Below are 27426 nucleotides of genomic sequence, written 5' to 3' on the forward strand. Positions count from 1 at the left end.
AAGAATTCTAATCTCCTTTACTTTTTTTATTATATTGCTGTGGGGATATTTCTTGACATGAAGAAAAAACAAGTATATCTCAGATAACTTTTCTTACATGTAACCACTTGAGAAAAGCATCCTAAACCTGTAGTGTTCCATACTGGGTCAATACCTTTTGCTAAAACTGGTTAATTACAGAGAAAACATTCTAAACTTCTTTGAAGTTTCATATTAGGCTGAGTCTATCTATTTTGTCTAGAAAGATTCATTCAATTCTCCATAATGTAATAGGAGTTAAAAAGGTGAGGGCCAAGACCCAAGTCAAGGATGAAGTTCAACCAATAAAAAAGAGAAGCAGGCAAAATACTGATACTGGATATATAACACATCTGCACCACTTTTCTGATCTCTTTCATTTCTATATTAGGGACTTTTATCCTTCACTATCTATGTGCACCGATCTTGAGTAATTATCTCTGCTTAAGTATACAAGGAAGTTCCAACTACGGAAAAGGAGCTTTCGCTGGCAAAGACTTGTTTGGCTGGTTTAAACCACTGGAGCAAATGAAAAACCTGTTCAAAGAAAGCAATATTTTGATACTTCTGGGTTTTCCATAAGGATTTTTGCTGGTGTACTTAAGTTTGCTAAGGGAAGGATACTTCAGCGTTTCTAACCGTAAAAGTTATGGCAGAAAAGAAAGAAAACACAAGTCAAACCTAAAATAGGTAGAAAGCAAGAGAATGTAAGGTCACTTTGCACCTCTGGTTTGAAATGTAGCAATTACAGTGCTGATTCCTGCTTGAAGAAATCACTGAAAATACTGGGTCACGATCTTAGCTGTGGCTGATTCTCCCCAGCCAGGGCTACTTCTGGCTTTTTTTTTTATAGACTATGAACAAATCAAGAGACAACATAAGCACCCACATTCCATCTTACTGCCTGTATTTTAGACAGGATTTTCAGGTTTACAATTAATATGTGCCTTTCTGCTGCCTATAGCCAGTGGGCTTTCCAGATATGGTGACTGTACAGAAACAGATAAAACCTGACTGAAGGCGCTTCTGGCAAAATAAAGAAACATCGAGTGTGTCATTTGTTTTCTACTGGCATCTCTTAGAGTTACAGCGAAGGTTACATAATAAGCTAGCCAATGTTTGTAATAACCTTGTACCAGGAAGCAAACATCAACAGCACATTGCATCAGTGATGAAATCTTCATCGTGGGAGCACAGACCTGAGGCCGTAAAGCACCGTTCCGTCCGGGTGGAGGCGAATCATTCGATTCTTCACAGTAACACCGTGCACAAATGATTTCTTGTCGTTTAAGAAGTAAGTGTCAGGCACCCAAAGCTGATCTGCCACTCGGTTATCAAGCGTGAGGTTGAGAGGTATGCCAGCATAAGCCAGCCTCTTATCTCTCCAGTATTGTTGAAAATACATAGTCAAAGTGTAATCCTGGTGAGGAAAAAAAAAGAGAAGTACAAGAGTCAACCATACTTTGTGTAGCTAGGACAATATTTTCCCTCTTGATAGCTTATTCTGCCGTTGATTAAATTTATTATTTTTAAATGTTTAATAAAAATTAAATATTTGCATCACTTAATAAATAGTTTATATCATTCAAGTATCGCTCTAGATGAAGGGGGCATTTCAACTGCTATGAAATCCAGCAGGTATCAGTATCATTTGTCCTGCTCCTGCTTTTCTTTCATACAGTTCCACTCACAACTGCCCAAAATTATCATATTTGTGGAATGATAAATGACACCATGGGTAAATACTGCCATCTTCCCCATTTTTAAAAATGACAGATAAATGGAAAAACATTTAAAGTAGTTTGAAGCAGTATGCAAATTTCTGCCTGAAAAATAAGCTGAAGGTATGTTGATTATACATGTACGTTTGTGTGAGACTGCATTTTGCAGTAACACAAATATTTTCTCATCAACAGACTACACTGATATTTTGAATAACAGTAAATTGTATTAAAGTCCCACTAATATCAATGTTTGGTTTTCATAACTTTGTCAGTTTTAAGGTTTATGGTATTTTCTACAAGCTGTGATCACTAATGTAAAAGCCTAAACATGGATACAGAAGCTTAAAACATCCATTTAAAATTTCTTTATTTCATTTCAGAATTTGCTAACCTGACTTCCTCATATCGTAATAATGCTATATTGAAATGCTTTGAAAGGCTTAGATGGTAGGCCTCATTCATTAGCTTCATGGTATTACAAAACATTAAAAAGAATGCCTCTGAACATTTTAAAGTTATGCACCAGCAAAACTGAAAAAATAAATCACATTAAATAAATGAGACCATAAGTACAGGCCATTAAAACTCTGATTTTCAAATTACAGAAGTGCTCTAAACAATAAAACACTTCATGAGATTCTTCACAAAATACTGAGAAATTTATGTGATCTCTAAACACATTTAAATATTTAGCAGCAGGTGTGCAAGCCACAGGATACCTGCATTTGCATCTGGTTCTACAAGCTGGTAATGCAAAACCTCTCAGGCTTGCCGCTCGTTTGGGAAAAGGATGCTCAAGTTTTCCAGCACAGCTGTTGGGAATGGTCCATTCTTGTAATGGGTTTCATGTGGACCCAATCCAAGTCCAGGCACTGCTTTTGCCCTGTTTCCCTCAAGTCTTTCCTTGAAATCATATGAAACTTGAGCCTGCCTTTCACACTTAGAGACTTTGCATTTTTGATTCAGTGATTCATTCTCTTTAATGAGGGAGCTGCTATGGTTTAAAGAAATCAAATTTAATTGCTTAGAAAAATAAATCACCATAGATATCAGGGAAAAGCTGTTCCCATTTTAAGAAACTAATAGGAGACCTTTGAAAACAAAAGGGCCCAGTGATGGGAGAAAGGAGCCCACGTGGAGCTGCCTGGAAGGAATCTCATTCCTCAAACCTCAAATCTGACATGACTGCTCAAGAGAATGAGCTCTAACCTTTTTGTCAGCAGCTTTCTTCAGTGGGACTGATGGTCCCTGCTCAGCAGTGAACGAGGTGCATGAGACACTGGGCACACCTGCCTCGCTCCCATTACCACGTCACAAAGGCCACCGCTCTCCTCACATGCTCTGCAATCAGTTTTCTAACACTGATGCATTAGAACCAATATCCTCTACCAGCTGTGTTTTGCTCTGTTTAATTAAAGCTTGTTTCAATTAACACTCAAAACTTGCTGGCTACTATAATGGTTTGCACAGCAACGTCAAGAAATTTGGGATTATAAAAGTTTTGGTCACAAGAACGGCACACCAAAAGCTCACAACATGTAATTGCAGAGTATATGCACAAAATAATACTTAGAAATGAAGTAAAGGGGTAGTACTGCATAGCATTGAAAGAAATGAGCTGGCCAGCACCAAAATATAAGAGAAGCAGTACATCTGAAAAAAAAAGTTTTAGGCTAGCTTTCTTTTTCCTTTAGTTTAAGATAAAATATATGCTAACATCTAATGAATGGAGTAATTAATTAGCTAAATAAAACATACATAACAATACAAGTACTAATTATCTGGCATTTTATTTTAAAGTAACATTTACTGTGTCAGGGAACAACTTTACAAATTGTGCACAGAAACAGAACAACCATCAGACATCCCAAAACTACTGTGTCTTGAATGAAAAAGGACTTCCAAAAGACATTCTCTAAGGTACAAACTTTTACTAGCGCTTTCTCTATCAACCCTGTTTACTTATTATATCATCTTAATTTTAAATTTTAAAATCCTCAAAACTCTGTCTATTCATGTTTATGATTATATTTGCATTTTGTACATTTGGGCTTGCCAGCCTCACCTTCTCTGAAGATGATGACAGAAAGAGTTAATATGAACCATGCTTGGCCACCATGATACTTTCTCAATTCCCTCAAAAAAAAAAGGAGCAACAAGCTTATATAACAACTGCACTGAAACTGCTTGGCTGTACAAGGAGTAATAAATGAGCAGGACAGGCCAGTTCCTTAGGGTGGCTCCACCAAGCTGCTCACTACCTGCAGAAAATATACTTCTTAAAACCCATACAGATCAGTTCTCATTCTTTGATTAACTAATTTTCAAGACTTTGTATGTATAAAGAAAGTTTTTCCCTAGTCTAGACCCCAGAGGAAAATGCAAAAATGGTTTGAGTGTAGACTAGAAAATATGAACTAGATATTTCAAGTAAATGAGAAAATGAACTTTTAACACTCAGTAAGTAGTCTACAAAGTTTATTAAGGGCCACCTCCCTCCAGGGAGCTTCTGATGACTAGTTCTGATATGGAGGTCAAGAGGGTAGATGTCTAAAGCCAGAAGAGATTCATACCTCTACAGCTTCTGCATTAGGGTGCTATTGTATGTCAAAGATGACACAGAGCTGCCAGCTTTGGAAATTCTAGCTGCTGCAAAGAGCAGTGGACAATTTTCTCAGCAGCAAAGACCTCCATAAAACATATTTTATTCCCCCAAACAATACAATGCAACATTCAACATTTACCTCTCCAGATCCTCACAGGAATAACATGCTTCAGGTCAAGCATGGTAACAAAATCACTCAAAGCTCTGACAGCCAACAAACACAGTGCTTCTCAAGTACAGGTGAAATGTCCTCAGAATGGGAAAAGCTCGACTGCACAGGCAACAAAATCTTTCTTTTGTGAATTTAAAGACCCTGAAACATACTACAAGCATAAAAGACAGTGCTAGGCATCCTTGAATTTCTAGCATGGCAACAATGCCACTGATGTAAGGAAAGGCACACAAAAAGTTGTGATGGCTGTTCTTTCAATATAGTTTTCCCCAGTCAAGGGGCTTGGAAAACAGAATTTAAAAACCTCAAATAGGAGATAATCCTTTGGATATTATCAAGATAAGACATTTAGATACAACAATAAAGAGGCTAATATCACAAGTTAAATAGTGTATAATATCTGTGGTCTTCGTATGTACTGCTTATGATTTTAATATTTTTTTTATCTTAACCAAGAATTATAGACTAATAAATATTGTATATGCTAACCATGTACAAAGACATTTTAAGCATTTTCTACATTATATTTTTCTCTCTTGGACCGAGCATGCCATGTAGGAAACAGAACTAGCCCTCTCCTAAAAAGCCACTTCACACAGATAATGTACAGTACCTAATGCACTGACTGTAAGACCAATTATTGAAAAATACTAATAAGCTGTAACAGCAAAGGAAACAATTACTTGTTTTCTATTACAGGATTTGTTATCTCTAGTTTTCCTCTCCTTCACTTAATAACAGTGAAAGAAAAATTTGAAAATATAGTTTGTTCATCAAAATAAAATTAACATAATTATAGCAGCAATAATGCTCTAAATTTGACTATCGCTGTTTTCTGTCTTACTATATCATGAATCACTGATGTTACAAGTCTTCTATTAGGTGTAAAAATTTTCCTTCAAAATGATTGCTAGATAAAAACTGCAATTAATACTTAAGATGGAATACTGGTAATATGGCAAATAAGCAATAGAAATTCTTAATGTGAAATGAAAGAATATATTGAAAACTATTGGAAATATTGGGGAAAAATGGTGCAAAAAAAGAACTATTTCCCTGCTTGGGAAGATAGCCTTGTGTCTACCTGAAATGCAGTTTCCTGATTTAAATTTGCATTCGTATGTAAATTCACACCCTTGTTTTCTTGACCAAAAGACAAATGTGATTATTACCATCAGTTTCTGGATTATTTAATTTTGATGAGTTAATAAAGTAAGTACTTGTTCATTGGATAAAAATATTTACTGAAAATCAATGTCTGAGTCTCTTTAATAACTTCAAAGTCTCTTCCATCACCTTCTACATGATTTCAAAAATTAGATATGGCTCCTGTAGTATAAAGAGCTATTTCTGCACCATTGATGATTGAGTAATAGTCTTCCCAATAAGCCCAAAGTGAGTTGCAAAGCCAAACTCATGAAACCTATGCTCTGTCAACATATCTGTAAATCTCTTACTACCCTACCATACACAGAAGAGACCTGACAAATGGATTAATGCACACATTAATTCACATTGTTAAAAAAGAGTTTAATAAAGACATTTTCTGAAAGGCTAACCATAAGAAATCAGAATTTACCAGCAATGCTAGTCAGTTGTGTAAGATGATCACATAAACATTTTTCTCAGAATTCAAAATTTTTTAATAGCTTCAGTAACCTTCATATTAAAGAAAAAAATTATTAAAGAAAGAATTTTGAATCACAGAATCATTAATGCTGGAAAAGACCTCTAAGATCATTGAGTCCAAACACTAATCACCATATTCAGCACCAAACATTTACAGGCCTTTTGAACACTTCCAGAAATGGTGATTCCACCACCTCCCTGGGCAGCCTGTTCTAATGCCTGAAACCTGTATTTTCACATTATATTTTACTTGGTGACATTTTGGGTTGTCCAATGTCTAAACAATACAGTTTCTTACTCAATCCCCAGAAAATGGAGAAAGCCAAAAAGTCTGTTTTTCTGTAAAATCTTTTACAAGAGAACTGCCTGATGAGAATGCCTCTGGCAATAGATGGAGTTCCTGGGCAGCATGAGTGAAGGAGACCTGAGCATGCACACAGACACCACACTCATCCACTCTAGTCCACCAAAGCTGCTTCTTCTAATGTTTCTTGGCCTACCTGCTGTTACAATAAAGGCTCATCTCACCTAGAAGATCCTGACTTGGGCTTTTCTTTGACATTATGCAAAACCTCTGCAATATTGACAGGTTGAAAACATAGCACATATTTTCCCCAGCATGTGGTTACAATACTCTTCCATTAAGAAACTGCTAAAGCACCTCAATCATGCTGATTTCAGCGTGACCCTCCATACATCAATCTTGTCTGGGTACCTTTTGTACAAAATTATCATTACTGTTTTCCTTTTCTACTGAAACACAAAAGGATGGTGTTATAAACAAGAATTATTTAGCCCCGAAAAACCTACTTGACTCTACAAAACACTTTTCCAAATAAATGTGTGATTCCATGGGTTTTTCCTGCCCCTCACACCCTCTGGCACAAGAGCTTCCACCTCCACTGATACCCCAGTGCCTTCTCCAAAGAGCCTGTTCCCCATCAAGCATCCCTGGGTGCTCCGAGGAGGGTTGCCATACCAACCAGCACTTGGCTTTCTTCAGGCAAAGAGAGCACAGTTGACATAGCAACCAGCCAAAGCAGCTCCTCCACTGCTTTTTGGGCACAGGTGGTGGTCCCTGCAGTGGAATTGAAGCTTCTGAGCAGGAATGAAGGGAGCAACCAGGCACCCTGAGGGGTACTGCCCCCAGCACCTTCCCCATGGCCAGTGGAGCTCACTCTTCAAAATCTGGGTATTGGCTCTTTTCTCTCTGCTCCTCTACCCACCCCAAACTGATGGGGATGCTTTCCTGCTCTTGGGATGCTCTCTCATCCCAACATCAGAGGACACCAGCTGACAAGAAAGCAATTGCTTGGGGTGAGCTTTGGACGGTGAATATAGAGAAAAAACAAGTTCCTGCAAATATTTAAGTCGAAGGACATAAGACAACAAGAAGACAGCCTGGGCTATTTAATCCCTGACAGATGAGAGTGGGGGTAGAATACTTCAATATACCTTTTCTGATTCAGAGTGTCACAGGTATTACAACACCCCAGGCTTCTCAGTAATCAGGAATTTCTATTCCCAAAGGACTGATAAAGGAAAACTAACACACACCTTTACACCTCATGGGTATAATACTCTCAGACCCAGAGCAAAAAGCTAGCAAAAAAGAAGTATGGTCTTACACTACATCCCTGAAGAGCTGTCCACAGAATTTGTGATAAATTACAATCAAAATCCACTTACTGATGGACAGATAGAACAAAAATTTCCGTATCTGATAGGTGACTCCTGAGAAAGATGAACAGAAATGCCAGATGTATAGATGCTGTTCTTGAAAACTCTCAAAGAGATCAAGTCATAAAAAATACCATTAAATACCCTTAAAAAAAAAAAAGACATACAGGAGAAAACTAATGCTAGGCTAAGTGATTCACTGAACTTGTTTCAAGAAGCACATTTTAATGCCAACAAGACCTCATAAAAACAGGTACATTCAACTGCACTAATTGAAATCCTGCTAACAACATACAGGGAAGAAAAAATCAACTTCTATCAGCTGTCAGCTGGTTCCCATGACTGAGGCAGCTGACCTTAGAGAGATGGGAACTGACAACTAATGGATTGTGCCTCCTACACAGTAACAGGATGTGCCACCAGTGAGTTGGAGAAATGAGCTACTGCCCTATCATCTTAAAGCTGTAGGTTTACTTTGGTTTTAGTTTGGAGGTATGAAAAGAGGTTAAAAATTTGGGATATACGAGGTGCCCATTTTAGAGAATGAAGGACTTCTCACACTTTTACTTTATTCTTTCCATAAATACACAATCTTGTATCTTTCCTTTGCATTTTTGGAACTATCAGTATAAATCTGGGAGGGAAAAAACCTCTCTGATAAAGCCCTGTAAATTGATATTATTTGTCATATTTATTCAGGCCTTACAACTTAGACAATTGAATGCATACACTCTTTTAGTGTCTGCAAGGTGTTTCAGCACAGACCCTAAAGTTGGGCATACACAGATTTGTTTCAAATACTGTGACCATAAATACATAGCTCCATGCCCCTCTTATTTACTGTGATTAAACATGAAAAACATTAAAAACATTAAAAAAAATCAGTAAACAGTTTTTCACGCTGAAAAGTCTACAGTTTTTTTGTCACCACAGAATTGTAAAAAGACCATTGTAAAGGCACTTGTAGATATTTTTTTAATCACTCCAGAGTCCACAAAAAAATCAAAACTATATTTAGGAACAGAGAGCTGATGGATACATGCACTTGAATGAAAATACATATCTGTTTACATCCATGTTTTTTGGTTAAAAAACAAAAAAGAGTATTTACTCCACTGTGAAGAATTTCTTAAATTTTTTCATTGCCCATCCATTTGCTGACTCTGGGAGCCAGCCAGTCTCACTGGCACTGGAGCACCAAGGCTGATGCCCTAAGTTCTACTTGCTGTCTGTAATTATGTGAAACAGCAGATATTCTTACAGGAAAACCCATTCAAGACAGACACAGTGAACAAAACACCCTTTGAGAAACAGAGCAAGAACACATTAGGCATCAAATGCTTTAGCTGTGCTAAACTTGTAACATAATCTGTGTACCTTCAGTAGCAGGCCTGGAGGGCATCCCCACACCCTGCCAGAGCCAAGGGCCCAGGACTCCAGGTCATCCTCCTGGGTCCATCAGCTCCTGCCCCAGCAGTGCCATAGCAGGGCTGATCTCCAGTTTCCACAGCTGCCCTAGGGCCAGCCAAGCCCAGCCCACCCATGGGCCCATGACTTGTCCCCAACCCCAGGGAGGTGCCCACACCCAGGCTGGGGCTGTCCTGCTGCCCCCAGCTGCCCAGCTCTGGGCTGGGGATGGGATGGCCCAGGCTGCCCACTGCCTCTCTGCCTTTCATGAGGATCCCCTGCCACTACAGACACCTTGGCCACTGTGGCTCCCTCTGTGTAAGAGAGTGGTTCATTAGTACCAGGCAATGAAATCTGTTCATTTCAGAGCAAGGGAACAAACTGGAAGGGATTTATCCATGGTGGCTGAGGATTGCAAAGGTGATGCCTGAACTATCTTCTGCTGCCTCCTCCCTTCCCTCCAGATGTGTCACTTACACTGCCAGCTTCTCTCACATCTTCCTTTCACTCCATCAGTAATGCTAATTCCAACTCTACATCTTACAGCAACAAAATTAGGATGCATGCTAAGTCAAAAGGAAAACATGCATTTACTCACAACTCATTACAGTGGGTAGGACAAACACCCTGTGACACAGAAATGCTCATGAAACTCAGCAAAGCACAAAATAAATAGATCGACAAAACCCCCCTCAAATGCTGCCAAGAGGACATATTGCAAGCATACATGATATTTAACATCCACACAAACTTCTTGCTATACAGAGACCTGTGGAAGAAGTGGAAGAGAGCAGGTCCTTCTGACAGTGTCCTTTAAAGATCAGGCTGTGAGTGATTTTACAGAGAAGTACCGTGCTGGAGGAGAGTCTCCCCTCTTGCATGGGATCTGAAAATCCTGAAAAGATCTGTTAAAAACCTTTGGAAGGGAATCAAAACGTGCAATTGCAAAAAGAAAGAGGAGAGTTTCAAACTCCAATGCTATCTAACCCTTAAGCCACAAACAGCATGGTCTGTAAAGGCAGATATGTTCTGGGATCTGTGTCTATTTAGGATATTTAAGCAAAACTGATCCTGTAGGAGATAATTACTTTCCCCTTTGTGTGAACCTCATGAAGTTCAATAGGACCAAGTGCAAAGTCCTGTACCTGCCTCAGGGCAAACCCAAGCACAAATTCAGGCTGGATAGAGAAGGGATTGAGAGCAGTCCCAAGGAGGACTGGGGGATGCTAGTGCCTGGGAAGTGGGACATGATCCAGCAATGTGCACTCACAGAAAAATTCCTCATATACATCTGTGCTAGGTGAACACACAGATTTCAAAGACACATCTCAAATTCAGAAGGCAGGGACAAGTTATTTACAGGAACTGAGTAGCCTTTCCCACAGGTACAGCCTATAACCACTGCTTGATTACTTACCTAGTTCATCCTACTATTGTCAAATATCTCAGAAGCAGGAAGTGCATTTATGAGGCAAGAAATCATTTTCCCCTTTGGGAAAGGGGAAAAGGCCTCTGGGTGGAAAAAATGTTATTGTGTAAATCAGCATGAGCAAGGTACACTGCTTTGAGACAGAGATTAGTATTCTGCAGGCTCACTCAGCTAGGATGACCAGGTGACCTCCCAAATATGAAAATTATATCCTTGACCATCTATCTACCTCTGCTCTTGCTCCAGCAGTGTTTTTCATGCTGGCTTCAGACAATGGTGTAGGAATGGAGGGTTTAGACTCATCAGGAACTGGACAAACTTTGCACAAAGTCTTTACAGCAAAAATGGGATTCAGATAAAGCTGCTGTAAGTAAAGACCAGGAAGGTCACTGAAGAAGGAGACTGAATTAAAGAATAGAAGGAACTTAAACAGGTGCAGAAGAAAATCTGGCTTGGGGATATATCACAGAGGGGTGACATTACAAAAAGCTTTATATCCTTGAGAAGAAACATAGGACAGAAATTCATAAAACTCAGGTAGGACACAAGCTCTTCTTGCCTGAAAATACCATTTAAAGATAGCATAAAGAAAAGAGCAACCAAATCAAGTACATACATCCTACTATTGAAATGCTACAAGTTTTAAATTAGATGCAGGAATGAGGACACTTAGTTTTAAGAGACAATATTGACCTAACAGGAGCATGAAAGACCTGATGGAAGGAAAGGCTGTTAGTGGGAACTACAAACTACACAGGCAAGGAAAAAAGGATGCAATGTGTGTTAAAGAATGCTTTGCATTAGATAATTGTTTTGAATGTTGCACATTATGGATTAAGACACCACGACTACAGAAATATTAGGAAGAGCTGTCACTCCCTAATCAGGATGACAGTGGTGTGAGTGAGGTACCAAGAGAGATTTAAAAGACAATAAGAAAACAAATTAGTAATCAAAAACTTCAATCACCCCCACACAGACTGGGTAAATGTCAGGTTGGGGTGTGATGAAGAGACTAAATGACATCACAAATGACTGATTCATGGAGGAGCTTTTGCTAAAAGCTGAAACAAGACAAGATACCCCTGACTGGGTTCTGAGAAATGGTTCAAGTCATGGGGCAAAAATGCTGTGGCAGAAACACTGCTCATTAACCTGATGGAATTGGGAAATTCTCTTTTTAAACTGAGAAAATACTAAATTAACATAAAAATAGTTTTTGACTTCAAAAACAAAAAAATATAAAAAACTTGTTTCAAAGTTGGAGAAGATTGTTTATAGTCATCATAATATGATTTTTTAAATATCGAAAGCAACTGTTGAATAACAAACAAAGAAATCCTAGAATGTTTACTTTATTACAACTAAAAATATGTACTTCAAAAATAAGAAGTCACATCCAAAGGAGAAGAAAATAGCTAAGAAGATAAACAAGAAAAGCAAAATAAAAAAGCAAGACAAAATTGCCTGTGCATTAATGTTTTAAAGGCATAAACACTTACTATAAATCCTCAAATGTTACTAAAAGAAAGCCTTGTAAAGCAAGAATGTTTTACATTTGCATTGTTAATGACCAGATATAAGACAAGAAACAGAGACCAGCAGTTTTTGCAACAGTGGGAGGTCACCTGCAGACCTGAATGAGGATGTTTGCAGGCCTCCATCACCCTCATAAACATGACAGACAGGAGATGAACACTGAGGTACCTACATTTGCTACAACATTTCTTTGAATAGTAAAAATGAGAGATGTGAGTGTGAAGAGGTGCAGGAGGACAGCAGCGTTCTGTATGCCTGAGTGATAAAACAAAATTTAAAAAAACAAAAAAATCAACACTGATGCAAAGTAATGCACATGGGGAAAAAACAAGAAACAATCCTAACTATGGACTAATTCATAGGTTCTGAGCTAACTATGGCCATTCAGGAAAAAAATTGTGGTATTAGCCAGCATTTTTGTGAATAAATCAGTTCAGTATTCTGTAAATTCCAAATAAGCAAACATTACTAACATTATTTGGAAAAGAGGTAGAAAGGCCAGTCTGAATGGAGCTCTGAGCAACCTGATCTAGTGAGTGGCATCCCTGCACATGGTGGCAGGGTTAGAAACAGATAATCTTTATGGTCCAACCCAAACCATTCCATGGTTTCTGAAAGTGTTGAAGAAAAAAGGAAAACTCACTGCACTGCATCATTTTAGTCAACTTACACCTTGAATACTGAGTACAGTTCAGGCCCCTGTTCCCACCAGGGCAGAGCATAACAAGGTACAAGGAACTGCAGCAAGGGGAATGAAGGGCAAAAAACTCCATATAAAACCAGACTAAACATGCAAGGACTTTTCTGCTTACAAAAAAAGCAACTAAGCGATAAATTGAAGATATCTGTAATAACATTGTGGAGGAGGCCAACAGCTATTTACTCCTCCTCACTTGTAAGAAACAGAGACCAGCAAATGAAATTATCAGATGTTGGGCTCTGAACAACTGAAAGGATACTCTATTTTCACACATATGTATATGTATATGTATATGTATATGTATATGTATATGTATATGTATATGTATATGTATATGTATATGTATATGTATATGTATATGTATATGTATATGTATATGTATATGTATATGTATATATATATGTATATGTATGTTTAAACTAGGTGGTTCTTGCTTACACTGCTTGACACCAAAAATAAGCAGATGTCCCAGGAAGTCCCTGAGCAGTTTCATAGTTTGATGCTGGAAGAATATCAGAAAACTAACATAACTTAGTCTAAACCTACTTTTATACTATGCTAGAGCATTCATCATTGCTCACAGCAGGAAACTGAATACCAAGAAAGGCAGATTTCAGGTTAAACTTCATTTCTCATGTCTTTATCTTCTTGGAGCATGCTATGAAGTCATTTAGGACTCTACAGTGCTGTTCAGGAGCTGATGTGACTGTCCTGTGGTGTTAATAAGCATTGCTGTCAGGGCTGACAACTTATCTTTCCCAGGGGAAAGGAAGTAGAAATTGTAACCTGAAACACTTATACAATTCATTTTTGATCCAACTGCATATGATGATTTTGAACATGAGATTTTTGCAAATAGCACAAATATGTCAATGTAGAATATTTTACTGCCTGTCAAAGTTCAGACATTACTTTAGAGTCACTTCTTTAATGATTTTAAGTGATACTCATGTTCACTTTAATTTGTCTAGCATCTGCTCCTGGCAAATGTAAACAGATGTGTCTAATTATTACCTTTTGATACTTGTAGATGCGTAGCATGAGTAAGATCATGAAGAAAACAGACTTTTGTGAAGAGGAGGCAAAATACCTTTGAAGCCAATGACATGGCAATGAATCAGATAGCTAAAATATCTATTTTATAGTTGTGAAGTTGGCAAATAATCACAAGCCATACATTATTCCAAGAGAAAGCATAGTTTGAAGATGATAGATACATATGTAAATTTAAATTAGGTTGGAGCTCGACATCAGAACTGTGCTCTTTCCAATTTAAGCTCATGAAATCATAGAATCAGATCCTGAGTCAGAAGGGACCTAGAATCATTGAAGTCCAACTCCTGATGAGTTGATCAACAGGGGTAATATCCTTGACCTTATTTTTCAACTATCCACATTTTGAGTGGGTTTTGCCTATTGAAAGATCTTAAATTGGTTAAAACATCAGTTTAAATGGTGCTATTTAACACAACACAACAATTACAGGCAGAAGTTTAACCATAAACCTCCTGTAGAACCTCTAACCCCACACCTTGTGTAGCTTCTCCACCTCCCTCAGGTACATCTACAGTCTTGGATTTTGGGCCACAGCTCAGCTCCTGGACTTGCTGCTGTGTCCAGGGACAAATTGCTAGAGAGTCTCTGGAATCTTTGGGGTTATAAAAAGTATGTCAGAAAGGGAGTGTGGTGGGTTTCTAGGATGATATCATCAGGAAAAGCTGAAATCTGACACTGCTGTGAGAGCAGTGCAGTCTCAAATCAAGAGGTCGCACTGTTCATACCAAATGCAAAGTTGGTTATGTTATCTCATCCACACAGACCATGCCAGTAAAGGAGGAAATATTTTATTTTAAAGTATCTATTAAAACCACAGAAAAATTCTTTTAGCAGTTTAAAATTTAAGAATGTTTATTTCAGTATTATATCACCTGGTTTTGTCCACAGTATGCAGACAAAATTATTCTGCTTATGACCAAGTATCAAAATTTGTACATGGTACAAAACTCGTAAATAGTTCAAATTCTGCTAGATGAGAAAGATGTACCTAAAACCATATTGCATGCCAATACAGATCATTGGAGGTCCTAAACATAATTGCACCTCCACCTTATTGCACTATATTCAAATTTGATTCTGTTTCCATTTATACAAACAAATACTTTTTCTCCACTATTGGCTACTTTTTGTGACAGATACTATAGTGTTTATCTTTTTCAAATCAAATTTGCAATTTTCAGCTACAAGCAGGAACAGAATTACCAAATTATTAATTGTATAAAACAAGAACATAAAGTAGCCCGTATCTCTAAGTCAGAAACTAAATGTAAATCTATGTGTGATATAATCTAGTATTACATTATCTCTTCCACATTTGCTCAGTTTCATCTCACCAAGAATTCATTCCTATATGACCAGCTGTTCTACATGGTCCCAAATCCAGCAGTTCACCTTCAGAGTAGAAGCTGCTGGATGCTGAACACATTGAAACATCTGATGCTATAGTGGGAAAAGAGATCTCAGAAATTTGGCTGTAATGACAGAAATGGATGCATTTGAAAAACATGGTTGATTGATTAGCTTTTACAACTAACTGTAATAAATGAGTTTACACTAAAAAAAGAACTGACTTTCTTTGAACTCAGACTCTGTTCCCCAGCTAAGTGATTTATTCTCTGCTTAGAAAAAGGCCTTTGCTTGAGTTATTGATCTATGCATTATTACTACAATAGCATGACGTGGTAAACATATTGCAAATTGATTCATAAAGTGAGTCCCTGATTATATAATGACTAAATACAAATATAAAGAATTTATCTTTCCTACCAGGAGCACAGATTATGCATGCATTTGTACGTGCAGACATGCAGTCTCTAAATCCTGGTTCCATGCTACTGTATATGAGAGAGACACACAGTGCCTTTCAATCACAATCATCTTTTCAGTAACATGGCTTGCCTACCTTGGCTTTAAAAAGGTTCTGGCTTATAGTCAACATTTCAGAAAAACTAATTTGTGATCATTCACAAGCCACCTGGACTACAGGAAGGATTGAAGCTATTGTTTCAAAACCTTTACGTGTGGCTATGAATTCTAGAAGGTTAATTTAATTAGAAGTGATTTTTAAAATATCACTAGGCAATATTCCTTTTTTGGAGAAGAAGTATTTATTTCACATACTTCAATTTTTCAAAATTGATTGACACTTCTTTGCAGGAAATGTCTACAAAATGCAATGCCACTTGGGTGTTTCCATTAAAGACAATGACAAATTATATAGAAAATAGTGGAAAATTAGCCCCTGCCTTTCATAAGACTAGACTTTATTTGACTGTCATAGTTGGGGGTGCACTTCAGTTACTCTCCTAAGCTCTCCTTTCAGTGACAAGGAATTAAATTATTTGAAATTGGGGAACACAGAAGAGGAAAGTTGCATGAGCAGGGGCCGAAAACAACAATAGCTGATCAGTTAGTAGAAATCACAGATGATGAAGCTGGGTATTTTGGACAGTTATAAGAGCAGGCATGTGTGCCTAGCGATACTGATATTTCATATCAATGAAATGCAAATGTGAAAGATGCTACTATAATCCTAGCATGCAGCAGGCAATGGAAGTCAAAGTGCCACTGTACAAGGCACCAGTTCAAATCTCCTCTAAAATAGGCTGAAAAGTTCTGGTCACCTTTCTTCAAAAACTTCAGCTGGGGAAAGTGCAGGGGAAGGGCTAATAAAAGCCCAAGGGAAGAGAGCACCTGTCTCCTGAATCAAACACTGGCTGGTTTAGCTCAGTGACATGAAAAATGGAGTGTATGGTGACTCCATCCATGCACCACATGCACTGCTTCCTTTCAGACTGAATAACCAGAGATGGACAGATCATCTTAGCAAAACACACTGTCAGCATGTATCTGCTTTATTTACTTTGATTCTAAGGAAGGAATTACTCCATGCTCAGATGTAATCAAAGACAGTGTACAATTGATTGCCTCAAGAACCACCCACACACAGTTCTTCATCATTTAGCATTAACCTTTCACAGAAAGTCAAAAAAACCTCCAACTTTTAAAAAAATAACCAACAGGTCCTTTTTTTTTTTTAAAGGTGTTTAGGTGCAGTTAGGATGTAGGTTCCTAAGCTACCTATGATCTTGAACTCCTTACTGAAACTCTATGAAAAAAAATTGTTCACATTTTAATGGGAATTCATTAGAATAATGTAATCAAATATTTTTCTTATTTATTAGGAAAAAAATTATATTTAGAGGCACCAGTTGCCTAATTAATGTTGATCTGATTTGTTGGTTGCTGTCATTGATTGCTACTAATGAAAGATTCAAGTAGTGCTAAAACCAGAAAATCTGAACTAAACCAGAAGTTGTGGGACTTGTCCAAGCCCTCTTAGGGCTAAAGCCACAAGGCTACTTATGTACAGCAATCCTGTTCAAGTGTGCACTTCACTGCATTTGGAAACCAAAACACAGACCTCAAGAGCAGTGAAACCATGAGCAAAATGTCTGCTGATATTGGAGGGATGACAGCTGCACCTATGCAGCCTGTGGAGACACCATGGGGCTGATGGGCTGCCTGACCAAAAAAAGTGACATAAAAGCTCAGGAGTATGAGAAAGGGAGACAAGACCTTGCTTTGAGGGTGCAGTTTGAGCAGCCTGATGAGTCAGGAGACAGGAGCTGCAGCCCTTTGTGCCCTGGTGATTTGAACTGCGGTTTCCTAGGAGTGGTCCAATGCCCCAGTACCAGGTCCAAGTGTGACTGATTTACAGGGAAGAGCTCATGAGAGGCTGATGAAGAAAGAAGACACAAAGCAGGGCTAACACTCTTCTTTGGCATCCCAACTCCTTGCAAAACCAGGGTGTAAGTTACAATGCAGGTATAAGCAATTTCTGCTTCCAGACTCTTTCTACATCATCATGTCAGGATGATATCTTATTTTAAGTATCCTTATTCTGGAGTTCAAGGGCTATGCTCACTTTTGACCGAAAGGAAGCATCACATGGAGAAAGTATTGGCAAAAACCTGGAACAACAGTGATAGTGTGCAGCTTACACTCAAATAATGTTAATCTTGCACTTAGATAGGATGAAAGCACATTCACAGCTTTAATGGAGACCTCTGGCATGTCCATGCCCAGATAAGCATTCTCTAGAACACAGCCACAGCAGAAGAGCTGCCCATTTAAACTATTTCTATCATGTGATTCAGATTCTGGACTGAGCTCAAACAGACAATTTACAGATAATGGGCACATTCAGCTAATGTGATGCTATTAGAACTCTACAGGTTCTGATGGGGTTGTACCATTATCTCCTGTGCAAAGGAGATGTTAATTTCTCCCAGTAAACAATAAAATAATGATTCATGTAGAATGCTATGATGCAAGACTAAATACAACCCAAAATTAAACATGTATTTTCCCCTTCTTTCAGGGAAAGCATTTCATTGGCTTTTTCTGCCTGCTAAACATTTCTTCCTCCTTCTATAAACTGTGTTTCTGCTCAGGCAAATTCTTCATTTATTGATTCTTTTCTTTTTACTATTCAACCTACAATCATCCATTATATGGTCTATGTCACTGGAGCTCTATCCTATTTGCCATATTTTTGTTTCTGAGTGTATCTAATTTGATCTTTGCTTTTAAATGCATTTCTCCTTCCATGGAAATCATATTTCTTCCTATAAATGTATTCCCCCATACTTGTTTCTGCCACTATGTGCTTTTTAGATTACCTTTGTTACAGTATTATCAAACCAGAGCAATAGATTCCTCCTTATTTCTCTGCTGTGGATTTAGTCTGGATTCACACAGATATAATGGTGCAGAAACTGAAATAGAGCATTTTAAGGTGTTGGGATCAATCTTTTTCCAGAAGCCAATACTTGTATTTATGTGAATGTGTTTTAATAAATATTTCTCTTCCTTCTGAAAATGCTGTGAATAACAAGCAGTAATGGAATTCTGCAGGGGTGGTCTTAGAAATTTTGCTGGTTGCTATTTGCTGGCTTTTACCATTTTTCTGTCCATCAGCTGTGTTTATTCACTGTTAGATGTAACCAGTTTAAATCTCACTTATCTAAACCTCTCTAAAACACATAGGTACATTTTACATAGGTATATTTACATAGGTAGTAAATATAACTCCCTGCCTTAGAAAAAAATACAAATCTTTGAAGCCATCTAAAAACTAACCATTTTTTCATATGCTCAAGTTTTTACATATTATCTGAGCTACCTGGACTCATGTTTATCAGGACCATAAATTCAATACACAGAAGGAAGAGGAGAGACTAAAAGACTTCTGAAGTTCAACCAGAAGCATTCCACATTTTGTTCTAAGATTTACATGCAGGTAAAAAAGGTAAATGGTTACTGATCCCTCTCTTTCTGGGAGCTTCCAAGGGCTGATACTGCTGTGTGTTTTAATGTTGAATTACAGGAGGAGGAGTATTCACTGGTTCATTCAGGTCTCACCACCTGGATATTTATGTATACAGTATTAAGGAACTGGCACTTAGTAGTTTAAGGAAATGACATTCCTTAGTTCAAAGGAAACTTTCCTTTGAATTACACAGATTTCAAACCAGTCCCTCCAAAAGGCCTCAGGATAACTGTTGAGAATAATTAAAACATTCATTCTCAAGAAATGAATTACAGTAGATTGCAACCAAACTAATCTGATGCAGGGACTGCATTCCCTTATTTGTTGCCTTCACAAACAACATATATCACAACTTCCCCAGGATGCTGAAACTTCCTTCAGATGGATTAGCCAAACTATTTCTAAGCAATTTTTAAAAATCCATTCTAAAAATAAGTAATTCTATTCTGAATATAGCACCCTTACTGAACATTTTGTTCTTTTAGTCTTCACATGTTGCATCTTTACTGATCAATTCATTCTTTACTGAACATTTTATTCTTTTACTCTTCATATGCAAGGAAAAAGTTGACACCTTTTACTCAAAACATACTAAAATATTCTGGAGTGTACACACTTTCTCTTTACTGATCACTTTAACTGTGAAGTTGTCACCAGAAAATTTTAATCAGAAATTCTTCAGCAATCTTGGCCCAGCAAGTTCTAAACGACAAAGTAACTTCCAACAGTCTTTGCTGTTTTCTGTCTCAGAAGAAAACTGGAATAATCATAAAACCATAAAAATTCAGCACTAACATGTTAAACCTGCAGTGCAGTTTTTACTAGGGCCTTCAACCATAATGATGAAACCCAATTCATTTTGTGTAGCTGTCACTCCACAAGAAGAAACAGCTTTGCAGAAAACACCACAACCGATTTGTACCCCTTTGCACGTGTACAATTTAGGTACAGTCTAGAAATAATCCAAGCAGCAGAGATGGAAACTGTTTGGAAATACAAACGTTCTGTTGCAATGAAGTCAGCCTGGCTTGAGGGGCTGTGCTCGGTCTCGTTTGGCAATGCAAGATGCAAATATTTTGATTATCTACTGCTGTCACATGACACACTGTCACTAGCTCATAGATTTGAAACCAGTACAAATGAAAGGAGCACAGAATGACACCCATATGCAATAAATATTGACCCCAAAATATTTACATCATATATCTTCACTGAAGCTGTAGGAAAAAAACCCAAGCTCTAGCACACTCTCCTTAAGAAGCCTTGCAAGTATTTCAGTGAAATGGAGGTACAGCATTTTTGCAGTTATGCTTTTCACCAGAGAACCCACACTTCTGATGAAAGAACAGAAATAGCTGAAACACTAGGAGGGCAGCACCTTTCACATGATTCAGTTAGGCACGAAAAGCTATGTGTCATTCCAGTGCCTGAAACAATTTGAAAATGCAGATGTTGGAGATTTAGTATCTTCATAAATATACATATGGATAGCAGAAAGGACCAAAGTAAAAATCACAGAATCACTCAATGGTTTGCGTTGGAAAGAACCTTAAAGACCATCTAATTCCAACCCCCCACCATGGGACACCTTCCACTACATCAGGCTGCTCAAAGCCCCATCCAGCCTGGCCTTTCAATACTTCCAGGGATATGGCATCCACAGCTTCTCTGGGCAACCTGTTCCTCACCACCCTCACCACCCTCAGAGCAAAGAATTTCTTCCTTCTATCTGATATAAATCTACTCTCTTCCAGTCTGAAGCCACTCCCCCTATCACTACCCATCCTTGTACGCAGTCCCTCTCCAGCACTCCAGTTGGCCCTTTTACATACTGGAAGGTGCCATAAGGTCTCCCTGAAACCTTCTCCAGGCTGAATCATCCCAGCTCTCTCAGCTTTACTCCCTAGGAGAGGTGCTCCATCCCTCTGACCATTCTGGTGACCTTCTTCTGGACTCTTTCCAACAGAGTCCCTCATCTTTCTTGCAGTGGCGGCCTCAGAGCTGGCTGGAGCACTCCAGGTGGGGTCTCACAGGGGCAGAGTGGAGGTGGAAAATCACATCCCTTGACCTGCTGGCCACGCTGCTTTTGATGACCAGCACATGATATCCTATTTGATAGGATATCATGTGCTGGTCCCATACTGACCCCTGAGGAATGTCACTGGGACATTGGGCAGTTGAGTGAGACCATCCAGACAATTCTTCATCCACTGAGTGGTCCACCTACCAAATCCATGTCTTACCAGTTTAGAGAAGAGGAGCTTGTGTGGGACAAAGTCAAATAGTTTTCTAGGCTTGCACTATCACTTGCACTATCAGTGAGGTGATCTCTGCATGTGCAGTCCTGCAAGAAAGCCAAGACTCACAGATGGGGTTTTGGGTGGAGTGCTTGTGACCTACTTATTTCTGAACACAAGGGAGATTTATCTTGTTTCCACACAATGGGACCAGGAAAACAAGACTTTTCAAATACTCCTACTTTTGTGTGCTTTCCTTGTAAATAAACGCTCTTGCTAGACCAAACACCACTAAACACGTTCATTTTCCTTTCTCACCGAAAAGGTAACAAGATCCAGTATGCTATCACTCCACATGAATCTCAACACATTCATGTGCTACTACAGTTCTAATGATTAACTAACTAATATTCACAAACTAAATTTCACTATTTAGCATTTACAAAATTCTTTCTGTCTGGACTACACAGTATGAAACATCAGATGAATGCAGAAGATGAAAGGCAACAGGCTCAGAGGCTGTTCATATATTAATTTATTTTAATATGCTTGAAATAATTTTTCATAAATACTTTACTTTTCACTTCAAATGTTAATACATATATCACTGTTGAAGTAGAGATAATTGACACCCTGTGGATGCAGAATAGAAACAGACAGTTTTTCTTAATACATACAATATTAAAAAAAAAGGTAAACAAAGGAATTCCTAATTACCTGTGTATTGAACTCAAGGGCTGGCTGAATCATCTCATTCCTGGAGCTATGCTACCATTTCAGTGCTTCCCATTCAGTAAGACATCAGTCTACAACAACTGGAGTATGTGGTTAAAATACAAGATTTTTTTAATTTCCTGCTCACAGAACATTTATTATTTTATTAAATTAAATTAATTTAAAAAACAAGTTGCCTGCTTAAGAAATAGCAAACATCTTCAGCTTAATGCCTTTGCTGAGGGTAGCAGGTGAAAACACCTCTTTTTTTCAGAATCAGTGACTGCCATTTCAGGCTGCAAAAAATAGAAAGCAGTAAAATGTCAGCTGACACAATGAATATCTGTATAAAAGCAATGATACAACTTGGCTAAAGCTAGGGAGATGTATGTGATAGCTGAGGGCAGTAGAGCTGTCAGACTGCTATGCAGATTTTATTGTATTTCTTATTAAAAAAAAGAAACATCATTTATATTGTGCACCACAGATACAATATTTTTGCATTTGTTAGTACTTACTTTTCTATCAGCACTTTTACTTTGTCACTGACATAAATTTGAAGTATTTGTAGCCACAGAATAAAGATATGCAACAGGATGTAGACTTCATTAACTGGCATCTGCTTGTACATTTGTTCAATTAAATCAGGTCAATACAAGTGTTAAAGCCAACTTGATCAAAAAGTAATCTTATTTACTTAGATAAACAAAATAATTGCATTAATCAAACCAGAGCATCTGCCAAATTTCCATTATGTCAGTTTTAGTGAAGAAGCAATCCCAAACTCCATGGGCAGCCATTCCAATGCTTCTGAGGATATTTGACCTACACAAGTGCACATCATTTGCATCCCCATAAACATGAGAAAAACACATTTATTTCTTACATCTGTCCTCTTTTGGTAGCTTTGGACTATTATGTGACCTTTCCTACCAATATAATCTGGCTGGCACTTATTCAAAGAGTTTGTTCCTGCCAAATAATTTTCCCTATGACAAAAAAGCTTCCTACTTCTCCCTCTGTACTCCCACACATATTTACATCCATCTTTGATAGCCTGTGGACTGCCAGGCCTTAGCAAACACTCAAAAAAGTTGGCAGAAAATAAACTGTTCTAGCTGAAGAAAAACTAATTCAGAATGTTTTTATTATCTGAGAAAATATGTTAATATTCACTGTCCACTGCAGTTGATGTTGTTGTTCTCAATGGCAGTACATAAAGACCATGAGCTCATAAAAAACAGGACAAGGATTAAAAGAGTATCTAAATGTCAAATAACTTGGGTAAACTGGGGTCATCAGTAAACAACATGGTGAAGCCAAAATGTATTTTCCTGGTACACAATGCTGATGTGACAACACATAAGAACAGTGAGAGTAGTAGCAAATGATGTAAACCACTTCCTACTGACACCAGTACAAGCCTTTACATTTTTTTAACAAAAAAAAAGGCATCATATAAAAACAGAATGAAAAATCAATGGCAACGACTGGCAGGAGATTTTATTCCCTTTTTTTACTCTTAATGAAGCAACAGTACAAAAATTATAAAAGAAAATAAGAAGAAAATTCTACCCAACAGACACCGTTAACTTACACAGTAAGAATTTAACATAAACTCAGCTAGATCTATAATTCCTTCCAGTTTTGCTTCAATGTTTGTGTGTACACATTGATTGAAAGGATATATACATAAAAAACATAATATTTTTTTCCCTGAAATCTGTGAAGTGGTCATGGAAGCACATTTGGTCTGAAGACCAACCATTACAAATATGAGAAAGCCTATTCAAATCTAGGACTGTAAACACTCAATATGAGATAGATTAACTTAGAAAAGTTTGGGCTTTTCTCCCAAACAGTACTTATTTTAGGGTCTCATAAGACTTTTTTCAGTGACTCTCTATAAAATTATTCCAGTCCACAACATACTGTCTTTAAGTGTATTACTTATAGCTCATTTAGTGCTCAAGGTTGTGCCTTTTCGGAGTGCTCAGAGTCTGGCATCCAAGCACCAGTTTGTGATCTTATAATTCAGTAACCCATCTCAAATCTTTTACAAAAAAGAACAGATTCACTCTATTGGATACTTGACATAAGAACACTGAATGTTTGGCAACTTCAGGCAAAACCACCAGACAAAACTACCATTTTCTGAACCATCTAGTAGCTTGCTGACTACTTCATAAAACAGCTCAAATTTTCCTGTTCCAAGCCATGACTTCTTTTTCCTTTACTCTTGCCTTTTTCCTCTCCCCTCCCCTTCCCTAGCATCTGCTTCTCTTACTCCAGTTCTTCCCTTCTCTCTTTTTTCTTTTTTTTTCTTATAAAAAATAGCAACATCTATCATTAGAACCACTGCGCAGCAAAGGCAGTGAAAAGAAACTCAAGTGAAAGTTGTGTGACAACAGGAATGGTAGTCCTTGAGCTCACCCAGGATACTCTTGCTATATTTTAGTGCTAGTCTATCACATTCTTAACTCTCCAGCCCTGGCTTCCTCCTGAGCAGAGATGCACACAACCATTTCTCAGCAGGAAGATGTGATAGCATATTTCAGTTACAGCTTCCATATTCTGAACACTTGTGATCACTGAAAAGCTCCTTTACTGCCAATAATACCATATATTGCTGGACACTAAAGAGGCAAAAGATTCTACGGAAAGAAATACACGCTATAATAAACATCTGAAATGAGGCCAGTCTTGAATTTTGTTTTATGAATTCTAGATACAGGCTACATGGCAACCACATTTCCTTTTTCATGAATGACAGAAACAAGAAAAAGGAAAACTGCTATTAATTCTTCAGAGAGCATCAAGTCCTTAGGCCCAGGGTCACGCTGCTGTATTTTAAGCACTTACATGAATGAGATACGTAATTGCCCCAGGCCAGTGGAGAGGAATATTTAGATCTTTGACAAGATGAAGCCTCTGAGGGGCACTTCCCTTTCCATTGACTGTATATGCAACCTAGGACAAATGCACTCATAATTTAGATGGCTCATATGAACCCCAATACAGATTTCATAGGCAAGTTACTCAACCTGGACTAATTAGGGTTGAAACAAAACCATCTCTGAACAAAATACTGCAGAATCTGAATCAAATGTCTACTGCAAATGCAGTTTTAGATTTGCTGTTCCAATTTGCACCACATAATTGCAAGCAACTATTGCCCATTTCATCTCCTCCTTACATTTCTAGAGCTCAAGAGTTGATATTTGTTTGTAATGGGCTTAGAAAAAAGCTTTACATTTCAATTTCCTGATGCCTCTAAATATTCTGTTACAGGGAAGATTGTCTACTTACCCCTCAAGAAAGTAAACAGATAACTAACCTCTTCAAGTACAACATATGTCTCTATAAATATTTTACCACACATTTTGTTGTAGAAATAAAGTAAGAAATAACACACCCACTTCCACTAGAATTGATTCTGGCACTTACACCTGCCAGACAGACTCAACAAGTACTGGACGATCATTGGTGTGTGGCTGTCATCTTACAAATACACTTTAAATTCTAATCCCAAAGTTATAAATAAATCATTTGTATTTACAAGCCCTACCTTAATTTGGTTAGACTATCTAAAGCTGTAATTCAATATTTATTAGAAAAGCTTTTTTGTTTGATTGTTTTTTTCATTTACTGAAAGGAAAAAGGGGGTAAGTGAACAAAGAAGGATCACAGAATCATTTAGGGTAGTAAAGATGTCTAACATCATTGAGTCCAAACACCACCTTGTCAACTGGACCATGGTATTGTGCCACATTGTTTCCTGAGCACCTCCAGGGACAGTGACTTCACCTCTTCCCTGGGCAGCCCAATGCCTGACCACTATTTCCATAAAGAAATTTTTCCTGATGTCCAATCTAAATGTCCCCTGGTGCAGCTTGAGGTTATATCATCTCATCCTGTCACTGGTTACCTGGAAGAAGAGCCTGACCCCCACCTGGCTATGACCTCCTTTCAGGGAGTTGTAGAAATGATAAGGTCCCCCCAAGTTTCCTTTTATCCAAGCTAAACAATCCCAGCTACCTCAGCCACTCCTCATGGGACTTACCCTTGAGACCCCTCACCAACTCCACTGCCCTTCTCTGGACACAGTTCCAGCACCTCAGTGTCCTCCTTTAATTGAGAACTGAATATGGGATTCAAGGCATGGGCTTACCAGTGCTGAGTACAGCAGGACAGTCACTACTCTGATTCTGCTGGCCACACTATTGCTGACACAGGCCAGGATGTCATTGGTCTTCTTGGCCACATGGACACTTTGGCTCATGTTCAGTGGCTGTGGATGAGCATCCCTAAGACTTTTTCCATTGAGCCATTTTCCAGTCATAAAATAATTAACATTACAAAAGAAATTTTGACTCATAATCAGACCCTAAATTCAACCTAGCCTTATTCTTATTTCCACAGAGAAATAAAATCTTGGTCTAGAGAAATTATTAATCACAAAGCCAAGTCAGTATTTCTACCTTAGAAGCATAACGTGGGGGAAAACCCTGTCTGCCAAGCAATTTATTACAACAGTTGTAATTGTAGAGAGGTGACTGGATCTCTGACACTGAAATTCGTCCTCCTGGAGCCTACTGTATTTCTGCACTGTGCTCTGGCAGATCTTGGTGTTATGTGGTTCTGTGCTTCACAATACCCTGGAGTAATGCCTTTGGCAGGCCTGGAAGCTGATTCACCTGTCCCTTTGGTCCCTGTGAGCAGGGTTTGGTTACCAAGATGTACAAACCTATTCCTCTGGGATAGCTAAAATTTCTGCACAAGGCTGCAGATGGGACATATAACTATCAGATGAGCCTGGAATTCTATTCCTGGAACTGTACCTGGATGCCAGATGGAATAATTGCAACACCCAAAGGGACACTGACAAGGGATACTGGCTACCTGTGATTCAACCAAGGAATATAAAACCCTCAATTACAAAATTAACACAGATTTAAAGAAAGAAAAAAAAAAAGAAGGAAGAAAGAAAATAGAAAATAGATGACCAGAAGTTGCAACGGTATTGGACTGAAATAGCTAAGCACATCAAAAGTAGCAGGCAAAAATATGGCCCACAAATTCTGATGCTAAACAAATTTCATGTCTCCTATGTAAATTCTCCCATTTTCTGTTCTATTTTGCTAATTTAATCATAGAAGAAGCCCCACACTGTTTCATTTT

At 38.1% G+C, this 27426-nt stretch overlaps 1 protein-coding gene across 1 annotated transcript in view; it reads right to left on the bottom strand.

Annotated features, from left to right (window-relative positions):
* The window catches only part of GABRB3 (gamma-aminobutyric acid type A receptor beta3 subunit), a 115854-nt gene that overhangs the window by 35568 nt on the left and 52860 nt on the right, over positions 1 to 27426 (bottom strand). The window contains exon 4 of the mRNA XM_030957985.1: positions 1218 to 1438. Within this exon, the coding sequence (XP_030813845.1) occupies positions 1218 to 1438 (221 nt within the window). The remainder of the gene's footprint in view (positions 1 to 1217; positions 1439 to 27426) is intronic.

The sequence above is a fragment of the Camarhynchus parvulus genome, chromosome 1, assembly GCF_901933205.1.
Source record: "Camarhynchus parvulus chromosome 1, STF_HiC, whole genome shotgun sequence".
In the NCBI taxonomy this organism is placed as follows: Eukaryota; Metazoa; Chordata; class Aves; order Passeriformes; family Thraupidae; genus Camarhynchus; species Camarhynchus parvulus.